The 14,334-nt window shown below is 38.4% G+C and overlaps 1 protein-coding gene across 1 annotated transcript in view; it reads left to right on the forward strand.

Annotated features, from left to right (window-relative positions):
* Window positions 1–12,974, forward strand: part of LOC311146365 (parathyroid hormone/parathyroid hormone-related peptide receptor-like) — a gene marked incomplete at both ends in the record, with an annotated part of 95,401 nt that extends 82,427 nt beyond the window's left edge. Inside the window, 3 exons of the mRNA XM_084182851.1 lie at window positions 9,973–10,114; window positions 10,516–10,557; window positions 12,600–12,974. Coding sequence (XP_084038977.1) covers window positions 9,973–10,114; window positions 10,516–10,557; window positions 12,600–12,974 — 559 coding nt within the window. The remainder of the gene's footprint in view (window positions 1–9,972; window positions 10,115–10,515; window positions 10,558–12,599) is intronic.
* Window positions 12,975–14,334: the final 1,360 nt, after the last annotated feature.

A 14,334-nucleotide genomic window follows, 5' to 3' on the forward strand; every position in this document is an offset into this window, starting at 1 on the left:
TATATAGTGTATGCGGTCATACAAGACAGTTTGTAGTGATTCCTATGTTGTTGATGTAAATAATACTTATTGTTCTGTGGTGTGTAATGAGGAGCAACCAGATGCTGCACTTGACACATTTATGAAATTGTGTATTCCAGTTACTAATAAGCATGATAAGGAATTGAAAAATGTTATGGTTGAGAGGGATGAGGCAAAAGGAATGGCAAATACTTCTGGCTGCACAACCGATTGGCAAACGTACTTCAAATTGAGAAATCATGTGACTAAACTGAATAAAATGAAGAAGAAACTATAATATGAAACAAAGATAAATGGTATAAAGAATGAAAGTAAAAATCTTTGGAGCACCTTAAATTAGATTTTGGGCAAAAGGGCAAACTCAGCTCCATCATTCATTGAATCAGATGGCTCATTCATCACAAAACCCACTGATATTGATTATTATTATTATTATTAATTAATGATTTTTTAATTGGCAAGATTAGCTAATTTAGGCATGGCATTCCATCAACAAACGCTGACACTACACATCCAAGTATAACTGATCAAATTATGAAAGACAAGTATTGTAATTTTGAATTTCATAAAATGAGTGTGGAAGAGGTGAAAAAAGTATTGTTGTCTATCAACAATGACAAGCCACCAGGGTCTGAGAATGAATGGAAAATTACTGAAGATAATAGCGGACGATATTGCCACTCCTATTTGCCATATCTTCAATCTAAGCCTACTAGAAAGTGTGTGCCCTTAGGCCTGGAGGGAAGCAAAAGTAATTCCGCTACCCAAGAATAGTAAAGCCCCCTTTACTGGCTCAAATAGCTGACCAATCAGCCTGTTACCAACCCTTAGTAAACTTTAGAAAAACAATTGACCAGATACAATGCTATTTTACAGTAAACAAATTAACACACTTTCAGCATGCTTATAGGGAAGGACATTCAACAAGCACGGCACTTACACAAATGACTGATTGGCTGAGAGAAATGTATGATAAAAGATTGTGGGAGCTGTTTTGTTTGACTTCAGTGTGGCTTTTGACATTATCGATCATAGTCTGCTGATGGAAAAACGTGTTCTGGCTTTACACCCCCTGCTATATTGTGGATAAAGAGTTACCTGTCTAACAGAACACAGAGGGTGTTCTTTAATGGAAGCCTCTCCAACATAATCCAGGTAGAATCAGGAATTCCCCAGGGCAGCTGTCTAGGCCCCTTACTTTTTTCCATCTTTACTAATGACATGCCATTGGCTTTGAGTAAAGCCAGTGTGTCTATGTATGCAGATGACTCAACACTACACATGTCAGCTACTACAGCAAGTGAAATCACTGCAACACTTAACAAAGACCTGCAGTTAGTTTCAGAATGGGTGGCAAGGAATAAATTGGTCCTACATATTTCAAAAACTTAAAGCACTGTATTTTGGATAAATCATTCACTAAACCCTAAACCTCAACTAAATCTTGTAATAAATAATGTGGAAATAGAGCAAGTTGAGGTGACTAAACTGCTTGGAGTAACCATGGATTGTAAACTGTCATGGTCAAAACATGTTGATACAACAGTAGCTAAGATGGGGAGAAGTCTGTCCATAATAAAGCGCTCCTCTGCCTTAACAACACTATCAACAAGGCAGGTCCTACAGGCCCTAGTTTTGTCACACCTGGACTACTGTTCAGTTGTGTGGTCAGGTGCCACAAAGAGGGACTTAGGAAAATTACAATTGGCTCAGAACAAGGCAGCACGGCTGGCCCTAAAGTGTACAGGGAGAGCTAACATTAATAATATGCATATCAATCTCTCATGGCTTAAAGTGGAGGAGAGATTGACTTCATCACTACTTGTTTTTGTAATAAGTGTTGACAAGCTGAATGCACCGAGCTGTCTGTTTAAACTACTAGCACACAGCTCGGACACCCATGCATACCCCACAAGACATGTCACCAGAGGTCTCTTCACAATCCTCAAGTCCAGAACAGACTATGGGAGGCACACAGTACTACTTAGAGCCATGACTACATGGAACTCAATTCCACGTCAGGTAACTGATGCAAGCAGTAGAATCAGATTTAAAAAACAGATAAAAATACACCTTATGGAACAGCGGGGACTGTGAAGAGACACACAGGCACAGACACACATACACATGATAAGACTCGCACTCTACACACACATACACATGGATTTTGTATTGTAGATATGTGATAGTAGAGTAGTGGCCTGAGGGAACACACTTAATGTGTTGTGAAAAGTGTTATGAAGTGTAATGTCATGTAATATTTTATATTGTGTATAACTGCCTTAATGTTGCTGGACCCCAGGAAGAGTAGCCGCTGCCTTGGCAGCAGCTAATGGGGATCATTAATAAATACAGAATACAAATGTATTGTAAGGTAGCCTACAGTTGTATTCTGTATTATCGCCAGCATGCTGATAGAAATATTTTATCTTTATCACACCAAAACATGCCACCACCCACTGGCACAAACTGGTAAAATCAACGTTGTTTCAGCATAATTTGTCAACGTATTCTGACATGGAATCTACGTGGAAAATACATTGAGTTTGCAAAAGTCATCAATGTTGTTTTGAGGGTGAAATTTCAACCACAGGATTATGTCATCATGGTTACCAATTTTCAAGCTAGACAAACCTTATATTTAATTTGTACCTTTGAAACAACTTCAGATTTTCAATGTTATATCCACTATCAGAAAAACGATGCTGGGCAGCACCTCCTACTGGAGAGTTGATCTATCTACAGCTATCCCTTTGGTCTCCCATCCAGGATTTTAACAAAGCCCAGCTTATCTTTGATATTTGTTACTGACTACTACCAATGTGCTATAGTGAGAATGAGTATTGAGAGATCACTTAATAACTAAATAGGTTCATTGTTGCTATCAAAGTCATTCCAAAGGGTATGTTTAACATTTTCACATGCGAGTTCCAAATATCTCTAACGGCCGCCCCAGCGTGAGTTGTTTAATGCACGTGATGTCAGAATGCACTCACTGTTCCAAAATGTGATTGTTACGCAACAGGACAGTTAACACACTCTGCATGCTAATTATCAACTTGTCAATTTCATATTATTTTACAACTTGTATTTTCTAATATCAGTTTGAATTGATGTGTGTTCCGCCTTCTCATTAATTCACATAGAAGTAGCCCATTTCAGTGTTGCGGACAATTTATGTTTGAGGCTTTACAGAGCCGGACAAACTTCCCTCTTCGAGGAGAGCCCTTCCCCATTTTTTCGGCACATGAAGTATGCAGACATTTGTGCAGTCTTGCACGAACTGGCACATTTTCTGGCTGGCACTCGCATTGTTGCATTGATGTTTTCCTTACAAATAATGACTTTGGACATGTGTGGTTTCCTATCACATTAAGTGCCTTATTTTCTGTATATCGTGTTGTCGTTTCTACTGTAGCATACAGTATGTATGTATGTACACTACCGTTCAAATGTTTGGGGTCACTTAGAAATGTCCTTGTTTTTCAAAAGAAAAGCAATTTTTTTGTTCATTAAAATAACATCAAATTGATCAGAAATACAATGTAGACATTGTTAATGTTGTAAATGGCTATTGTAGGTGGAAACGGCAGATTTTTTATGGAATATCTACATAGCTGTACAGAGGCCCATTATTTCAGACTGGCCAATAAAAATAAAATATTAAGATGGGCAGTCTGAGATATGGCTTTTTCTTTGTAACTCTGCCTAGAAGGTCAGCATCCCGGAGTCGCCTCTTCACTGTTGATGTTGAGACTGGTGTTTTGCGGGTACTATTTAATAAAGCTGCCAGTTGAGGACCTGTGTGGCGTCTGTTTCTCAAACTAGACACTCTAATGTATTTGTCCTCTTGCTCAGTTGTGCACCGGGGCCTCCCACTCCTCTTTCTATTCTGGTTAGAGCCAGTTTGCGCTGTTCTGTGAAGGGAGTAGTACACAGCGTTGTACAAGATCATCAGTTTCTTGGCAATTTCTCGCATGGAATAGCCTTCATTTCTCAGAACAAGAATAGACTGACGAGTTTCAGAAGAAAGTTATTTGTTTCTGGCCATTTTGAGCCTGTAATCGAACCCACAATTGCTGTTGCTCCAGATTTTTATTTTATTTTATTTCACCTTTATTTAACCAGGTAAGCCAGTTGAGAACAAGTTCTCATTTACAACTGCGACATGGCCAAGATAAAACAAAGCAGTGCGATAAAAACAACAACACAGAGTTACATATGGGGTAAACAAAACATAAATTCAAAAATACAACAGAAAATATATATACAGTGTGTGCGAATGTAGTAAGTTATGGAGGTAAGGCAATAAATAGGCCATAGTGCAAAATAGTTACTCAACTAGTCTCAAGAAGGCCAGTTTTATTGCTTCTTTAATCAGCACAACAGTTTTCAGCTGTGCTAACATAATTGCAAAAGGGTTTTCTAATGATCAATTAGCCTTTTAAAATGATAAACTTGGATTAGCAAACACAACGTGTCATTGGAACACAGGACTGATGGTTGCTGATAATGGGCCTCTGTACCCATATGTAGATATTCCATTATAATCAGCTGTTTACAGCTACAATAGCCATTTACAACATTAACAATGTCTACACTGTATTTCTGATCAATTTGATGTTATTTTAATGGACAACAAAATAAATTTTCTTTCGAAAAGAAGGACATTGAGCCCAAACTTTTGAACGGTAGTGTATGTATGTATGTATGGAGCATAATGTATTTACAGTTTTATTCACATGTTTTCAAGTAATGGTGACAAATAATGCATTCCGAATATTGCATAGATTGTAATGGACACCTATGATGTGTGTAAAATACTTTTTTGAAGGTTGTACTGATTATAATGAGATAATGCTAAGCTATTTGCCAGCTATGTGTGGCGCACTGTTTGTTGACATTATACAATGCATTCTGGGTGTCATGTAAACGTCTGTCAGACCAAAGATGTTATAATGAGGTGAAGGAATGGTTCACTCATCTTTCGAAGAAACTTCCGGAAGTGAATGAAGGGAAGTTAATGATCACAGACGACACACCCCCTTCAACATGCATACTGCAAACAGACCTAACTCATCTTGTCTCCTCTTAATATCTTTGGTTGACGCGGGGAAAAAAACATGGTGGCACGCACAAACTACACATCGTCGGATTACTTTCGAATTCTAGAAAGTTTTTTACTTAATTATTGTGATCAGTGTTGAGATCACCCGTGATGTGATGAATTATAAATAGTAATTGCTATTAGCTAATTCATATGGTGGTTTCTGTCAGCCGAGAGTTCTCTAAATACTTGTGTTACGTCAATCTTTCCTCAGTTAGCGCTAGGACTAATGTAGCCTACTTTTTCCGGTTTGGATGATTGTGTATGCTGTTGCTACTTCTGTGAATAAATTGTTCACATTCAGGACATAACTTTGTAAGGACTGTGTTTGTCAAAATGTTTCTGTGAAAAACCAATGTGGCTAGCTCAAATACTGACTGTTGATTCAATCAAAACGGAACATTCTAAATAAGCATTCTAATCACACTGGTTTGAGCGTACGCTGCAGGGACCACTGTAGAACGATCACACCCGTTTGTTGGTATGTGTGAAAAGGTTAATAGAGCAAATGAAATGAAACCATATTTCAATTTAACCCAGGGTTCAACTAAAAATAGAGAATATATATAGTCCTATGGCTCTATTTTTGGCTGGCGTTAAGGCGGCACTAGTGTCAAACACACACTTTGGCAATTTCAACTTGTAAAAGGCAGCACTGGTGCCAGGCTTGGTAATTTATCTTATAAAAAATTATAATAAATAAATAACGGAAAAGTGGTGCATGCATATGTATTCACCCCCTTTGCTATGAAGCCCCTAAATCAGATCTGGTGCAACCAATTACCTTCAGCAGTTACATAATTAGTTAAATAAAGTCCACCTGTGTGCAATCTAAGTGTCACATGATCTGTCACTTGATCCCAGTATATATACACCTGTTTTGAAAGGCCCCAGAGTCTGCAACACCACTAAGCAAGGGGCACCACCAAGCAAGCGGCAACATCAAGACCAAGGAGCTCTCCAAACAGGTCAGGGACAAAGTTGTGGAGAAGTACAGATCAGGGTTGGGTTATAAAAAAAATATCTGAAACTTTGAACATCCCACAGAGCACCATTAAATCCATTATTAAAAAATGGAAAGAATATGGCACCACAACAAACCTGCCAAGAGAGGGCCACCCACCAAAACTCCCGGACCAGGCAAGGAGGGCATTAATCAGAGAGGCAACAAAAAGACCGAAGGTAACCCTGAAGGAGCTGTCCATAGGATCACTTTAAGCCGTACACTCCACAGAGCTGGGCTTTACGGAAGAGTGGACAGAAAAAAGCCATTGCTTAAAGAAAAAAATAAGCAAACACGTTTGGTGTTTGCCAAAAGGCATGTGGGAGACTCCCTAAACATATGGAAGAAGGTACTCTGGTCAGATGAGACTAAAATTGAGCTTTTTGGCCATCAAGGAAAACGCTATGTCTGGCGCAAGTTATGCACGCTCAGGTTTTCTGTTTTTTTGTCTTATTTCTTGTTTGTTTCACAAGAAAAAATATTTTGCATCTTCAAAGTGGTAGGGATGTTGTGTAAATCAAATGATACAACCCCCCCCAAAAGGCAACAAAATAGGAAAAATGCCAAGGGGGGTGAATACTTTCGCAAGCCACTGTATATCCGCTCGCTTGCGCTGAGGTGGGAGGTGTGTCCTTAAAAATGTGCACCAATGTGTCAATTTCAAGCAGCGCTACAGGTGATATTTAAGACTCAACAAAAACTGGTCTTAGCGGTAATGCAACTGGTTATGGCATCGATTTTGCCAGTGTAGGCGCACAGCTTAATCAGTAGCCTATAACCAATGTTTTATTAAAGTATCACAAACAGCAGAGCAGTCAACTGACATTCCTGTTTTTTTCTTTATATTGGATATTATTTTTGTCCATGCAGCTTCTGTGAAAAGTTTGGACTCATTAGGCCTATGTTTGATGCCCATTGAATGAAAGGTGTCAGTGACTGTATGGATGTCTGTTTAGGAAGATGAATTATTACAATAGACTGCTTATTGTTTTTCCTTTATCATTTTGTTTTTAAAAAAAGCGTCTTGCACTTTCATCTGTTTTCAACTGTAAAATCGCAGGAATCCGCTTGTAGCGTAGACTATTTTCCTGTTTGTTTGTTTACCTTTGACTTGGCAATGTCACTAACAGGCCATATCAACGGCGATGGGAGGCTAATCTTATTACAACGTTTGGTCAATATCCAATTGTCTATGGCTCGAAGATGCAGTGCATTTTCGAAATGTGAATGCAATGTGTGTAGACTAATATTTCCATGTTGAAACCAAAAAAACTTTATCGGCTACATGTTTGTTATATCTAGGCCTATTGTAGGGTTACTGTATACTATTTATACTGCCGAAGAGCCCTTAGGCCTACGCGTGTACACATTGCCTTATGCTCATGGAACGAGAGATGCAATTTATTATATCATGCTTCTGACCTGATCCTATTTAGAAATATTGTTGTTGTTTAAAAAAACAGATTGATTGTTTTTTGTTTAATTTGATTAAAGACCAAACTAATTAGAAAGATTAACAGTCCATGGGTTTATGTTAAGAACTCAAATGCAATGCAATTTAGCCTATTTCTGGAGAAGTGCAAATATGATTTGTAAGATGGTTCCATTATGTTTATAAAACATTACATTTGGGAGCATTATAATGGTTAGTGAACAATCCCACTTTCTCTTTATATTGGATCTTTGTCCAGTTTCTGTGAAAGGTTTGCATGTGTGTAAAACCCTCCATAGTCTAAGTTGCCTTGTTTGTTGTATATGCCCAATATAAGCCATTATGGTGCCTGTAACTGTATTTAGACATAGCCTATTTAAAACAGGTTGTTGTTTCATTATTATTAGAATTTGATTATAATTATACACTGTCTTTTTAGGCCTTATCAATAGCTTAGTGAGTTTAATTTTGCTTATTGACTACGTTTGGCATGTCCAGACTGCAATTTACAGTAGGCCTAGCCCCTATATCAATGTGAATGCTATAGTCTATGTTTAACCATGTATTCCCATACTGAAGCAATGCAATTAGAAAAATGTGGACTGCAAACATGTTCAACATATTTAGCAAATATGGGGCAGGGTATTTAACGAACTAGGCTATAATGGACTAACATTCGAATTGGAGTTAATGACAATGCAATACATAAAAGACCATAAATTCACAACTTGAAGCATCCACGTATTAAGCCATGGAGCACGTTCTGATTGGCCAGTGAGGTGTCAAGCTCCAACACACACAACTTTTTTATTATAACTTTATAACTTTCGCGCCACCGCCAGCTACTGCGCCCATAATTCAGGTTGTGAAATTAGCTAAAATATTTCTGACACACCCCTGAAGCTATAGCGCTACCGCCCGCACTAAGATTTACCATTGTGTTAGGTTTGTTAAAATAGAGCCCCTAGGGTTTCAAGCTTTGGTTGATTTCAAATGTGATATACAAGTTTATAATTAATATGTTGGATTCACATCTCCATCTCAACCAAAAGTCAAAGATAAAGAATAGGACTAAATCAAATCAAACTTTATTTAAAGTGCATTTAAAGATTGCTTTGATTTGATTTAGTCCTATTCTTTAACTTTGATCTTTGGTTGAGATGGAGAAGTGAATCCAACATATCAATTATTATTTTGAAGACAAACTGGATATTCAATTGTATTTGGTTGTCAATGCAACCAAATATCAACATTTGAAGGAGATATATTATATCTTCTGCTTGGATAGTTCCATCTGTGCCACTGACTTAGTCTGGCTTTAATTCTAGTTTGTCTACAAAGTTATAATATGTTGGATTTACGTCTCAATCTCAACCAAATATCAAAGTTAATGAATTGGACTAAATAATATAAAATCTAACTTTAAATGCACTTTCAATCAAGTATGATTTGATTTCATCATATTCTTTTACTTCGATTTTTGGTTGATATGGAGATGTAAATAGCCTATTAGCGTGTAAACAAGTTAAAAAATTATATGTTGGATTCACGTCTCCAACTAAACCAAAAATAAAAGTTACGGAATAGGACTAAGCCAGTGGCTCAGATGAAACTATCCAATCATTAGATACATCTCCTTTAAATGTTGATATTTGGTTGAGTTGTCAACCAAACACAATTCAATACTACTTTTGTTATACAGTTAATAGACAGTTAAAAATTAAGTCTATCTTAGAAACTAATGTAACAGTATTTATTCAACATTAAAATGAGTAACACATTCATGGCCACATTTTGAGGTTACTATAACTAAGTTGTCTTATGTAATCATAGAAAGTGTGCATGTTCAAGATAGCATGCAAAGGTTGCAGGTCTGTGGAGTTGCTATAATAATCTGTGCAGAATCTTGAACAGCATTGATCACTTGCACTGTACTTTTAATGTTATCAAAGCTGCAATCCAGGTAATTTGGTTGTGCTATTAGATGAAGCACATTGATGAAATAAGTTGTTGTATAAATACAAAATATCTGACATCTGAACAGATATCTGAACTGTGTTGTGCTTTTAAATGGTTGAAAGTGCACTGATAAAACATTTAGATGACAACTAAACCAAATATCTGACATCTGAACAGATATCTGAATTCGGTTGTACATTTAGATGGTTAAAAGCATAGTGATAACACAATGAGAATGCAATAAACTTCTGGATGTCTTTTTGAGTGGGTGAATAAAGGTTGAAATCTCATTGATCAATGTCATGTCAGTAATACAGTATGTATGAAAATGAATAATACAGTGAATGTCCATGATAATATAAAATTGAACTCCCCATCACAACTGTCACACACAGTAAATGTCACAATAAATGTAAAATGAACCACTGCTATTATTCATTCCCTCCACAGGAAACTGTTGAAGTCTACTTTGGTCCTGATGCCACTGTTTGGCGTTCACTACATAGTGTTCATGGCCATGCCTTATACTGAGGTAACTGGAGTGCCCTGGCAGATACAGATGCACTACGAGATGCTCTTCAATTCATTCCAGGTACTGACTGGTCTTGTACCACATGAATGAATGAACGATCGAACTAATGTTGTTTTACCGCATGTGGGTTTAGTCACAGGCAGCCAGCAATGGATCCGAAATGGTGAGCTACTACAGTACTGTAAAAAGGAGCTAGATCAATCGGCCAAAGTCCACAATGGGACACTGCATCTGCTCTAGTGGTGTGCTACACAAATGAAGTATTGAGTTGTGATTAAACTTTTATGAGTAAGAATTTGAGAGAGCTGCACAGCTCAGTGTTTTCAGAGTAAGCAGCTGGTGTTGAAGAGTCACTTTATATTGTATGGTATTCTTCTAGAGTGCTCTGGATAGATGCTCAGATCAACCTGTGCACTTTGAGGCATACGCAAAAATGTTATAATGTTTTATCTTCTTTTCAGGGATTCTTTGTGGCAATTATATATTGTTTCTGCAATGGGGAGGTAAGGACAACTTTGAACAATTTTATTAATATTTATCTGTGAAAATGTCTTCAAGGAAATCATGATAGATTATAGTCTATTATTTAAGACAAAATATGTAATCCTGATATATAATATTATGCTCATGATTAATTGCAGTCACAGTATGCACACCAAAAATCTGAGACTCAATTATTGTATGCAGGGCTGTGCACAGACCTTTCAGGGGGCCAGGCTCTCAAAATGAATAGGCCTATTTATTTCTGCAACACACTCACTCATCACAAATTGTAAGCAAGCTAGTTACCATGCCTCTTGAAGACATGATTGACATTGGGAAAAGAGGGTAGGCTATCAGCTGATCATTGATGTTGATGATTGATGTAAATCTGCTAGTTACTGGTTGTGATTTATATCGTCAATGATCTTAAATAATAACTTAATAATATAGCCTAATATGCATAATCTTCTAACTCATGATATATGGCTGACTAGAGGTTTTTGTGGATATTTTTGTATATGGTGGTTAGCTAGAGTCTAGACTACCTGTGTTCAGTGCTTCATTTGTTAATTTCGGAGGAACAAAAAGTGAGCGAGAGAGGGGGGTGACCTAGGGAGCTCTGAGGTACCAGAATGCATGAAATAAACAAAAATTAGGCTATAATAAAGCATTGCATGCATATCATCGCAATTGCGTAGTGGGTATAGAGAAGTAGCCTAGAGTAGAGGCGCTTACAGAAGTTGCACATATGGGGGGGAATAGATGTGGGCCTACTTATAAACGCATTTCGTGCAATTCTACATCATTTTACATGACAGAATCGTTTTTAATACCGCACAAATGATCAAAATGACAAGCTACTTTGACAGTGACAAACAGAATCTGAGATCAATAAAAAACAACCTTGTTTTGAATACCGCACAAATGATCAAAATGACAAGCTACTTTGACAGTGACAAACTGAGAATCTGAGATCAATAAAAAACAACCTTGTTTTGAATCCATCAATAGCCTAGGCCTAGGTATGTGGAGACACACATATTGTACAATATGAGGATGAAATTATAGTCTTAAAAAAGCTTTCCAGTTTAACTGACTCACCCAATGATGTGCAGGTCACTCGCCAGCAATGGCCGATGTGCTCGTGCCAAAAGCCTATCTCTCTCTTGTAAACAATGTTCGCTCAATAGGCCTATTTGGAAGTAGATAAAATATTTTGGTAGCCTACAGCAGAGAGATTCATATTCTCTTTTCAGCAGGAGCCATTTGCTTTCCAACCTGTGTTTTCCAACGATTGTATTTGAAATATTGTGAAAGGCCTGTTTTTTATGCATGCTGTTCACTGACAGATTTGCTGTGCGTTCCCGACTGCATTGTTATTGGGCTACACACAATCCACAGCTATGCTATTTAAAAAAAAAAGAAGCCATTGATCCTCTGTGGCTAAATTATAGGCCTACTCATGGTGTAGTAGGCTATTCTGAATTATTTCAATTTATCAGGGGTTCTACAGCACCTCCAGCACCCTTCCCACGGCTATGATTCTATAAGGAAATAAATGATGAAGGGCTGCTGCACGTAGTCTATCAGCCAACCAGACAGATATTGATGATGTAAATCAAGTGTTATCAAGTGATAATCAAATGTTATGCAGTACTGTTGATATTTAAACTAGGTAGCTTGCTACACACACACTCAACCGGTGACCTGCATCACAAGCTATGCATGTTTGGATACCGGGCGCACGCAATCCCCATACAGGTCAGACTGTGAAAAAGGCAGTACCGGGCACACGTGAGCTCCGTACAGGGCACACCAACGGACAGGAGGGGTGGGGGGTGGCGAACTTGACTACGTAACGACGACGTGGGTTCAGAACAACAACGACTAAAACTGTATTAAAAAAAAGTTCTACCACCACCCAAAAGGGCACTAGGCGAGTGGGAGGGCAAAGGGGCAGATGCTTGGGCACAGGTAGACACATATCCGTGCACGTGCCTGATTAATATGCCACAGTAGTTTAGATGTAGTGACAATCTCATTTCTTTCCATCTTCCTTTAGGTCCAGGCGGAAATTAAGAAAACCTGGAGCAGGAGGACACTAGCGCTGGACTTTAAACGTAAAGCCCGTAGTGGCAGTAACACGTATAGTTATGGACCTATGGTGTCTCACACCAGTGTAACCAACGTCACTGCCCGGGGGCCCCTGGCCCTCCATCTCACCACGCGCCTTGGGGCCCCAGTCACCATCAACGGGCACCGGAACCTCCCAGGTTATGTGAAGAACGGTTCCGTCTCCGAGCACTCTATCCCTTCCTCGGGACAGGAGTTACACATTCCCGAAGAGGAGCAGCCGTCCAATAACGAGCCACCGCATTCTGTAGAGGAGGAGAAACCCTCGCCTGTGGTGGAGGAGGAGCGGGAGACCGTTATGTGATGTTCATGTGACCTCTAGTGAGAGACAGTCATGTCATGGGGACCTTCATGCAGCCAATAGCCCCTCCGTTGTGAGGACGAACTCAGTCATGGAGCATAGCACCAGTCATTATTCTCAGGATGTTATACAGTAGGAGGATGGCTGCCTTTCGTCGACACTGGCAGTTTTTCTCCTGTGAATCGAGCCAGGATTTTAGTGGGTGGATAAGGACTGGAGGACAAAGGCTCATGGCTAAAAGGATACCTCAATGTTTGAGGTGAGCCACCAACACAGACAATCACCTTCTCTATTGTACTGCCGCTCTTTTAAGACTAATTCCACCTGCCATACGGACAAAAATTCATATTTGTTTTGTTTTATTTCACTGCCTTCAATGAGTTGCAGCAGGTAATTTATAATTGATGAAAACCAACTTGCAGATTTTCCTTTTTCACATTCTAAAACTATTATAAATCTTGTGGATCATGAATGGTCTGTGGATGGACAGTAGGCTAACGTGTCTGACTGAAACCTACAGCATTGATGGTCCACAGGTCCTGTGGTTGAAGGTGCCTAACAGTATATGTAGGTCCTCATTCTGCCAGGAGCATGTTAGCTTATGTTAGTGTAGCGGATGTATAAATTAGCGTACAGCTCACTAGCTTACATATGTTACATTAGGAACTCCTAGTGATATGAGGAAATGCCTGGCTGCAGTTGATTCTGCCTGCATGGTTGGGGAGATCTCACCACATTTCAATTGGTTTGAAATATGGATGTAAATTCAGAAAACCTAACCCACTTTGATGTAGAAGGGATTTAAACTCAGGTACTCCAAACCCACCATTCTAGTGCATCAGTTTGAGCTAGTCTGTAGTTTCAGAGGTGTGCTGGCTTCTAGTGTTGATTGATATGGAGGAAGGCCCAATGGAAGACATTTCCCATGATTATCAACTTTTTGTACAGTTTTTATTTTTGCTATTTAAAAGAGACTATCCTGATATTCAACAGTGTAATGACTATGGAAGGTTATGTTGTTTCAATGATGTGTTGATTATTAAATTCTTCAATGATAATATTCTGTTTCACAATATAAAAGTAACCGAAACATATCAATGGAGTGGGAGAGACGGTGTTAAGAGGATTTCTAAAAAGTTTTTATATGCTGTACAGTGCCTTCCGAAAGTATTCATACCCCTTGACTTATTCCACATTTTGTTATATACAGCCTGAATTCAAAATTGATTAAATAAAACATATTCTCTCACCCATCTACACAATATACCCCATAATGACAAAATGAAAACATGTTTTTAGACATTTATGCAAATTTATTGAAAAGGAAATACAGAAATATCTAATTTACATAAGTACTCACAAC

This window comes from Coregonus lavaretus (genome assembly GCF_964263955.1).
Source record: "Coregonus lavaretus genome assembly, chromosome: 19".
NCBI classification, from domain to species: Eukaryota; Metazoa; Chordata; class Actinopteri; order Salmoniformes; family Salmonidae; genus Coregonus; species Coregonus lavaretus.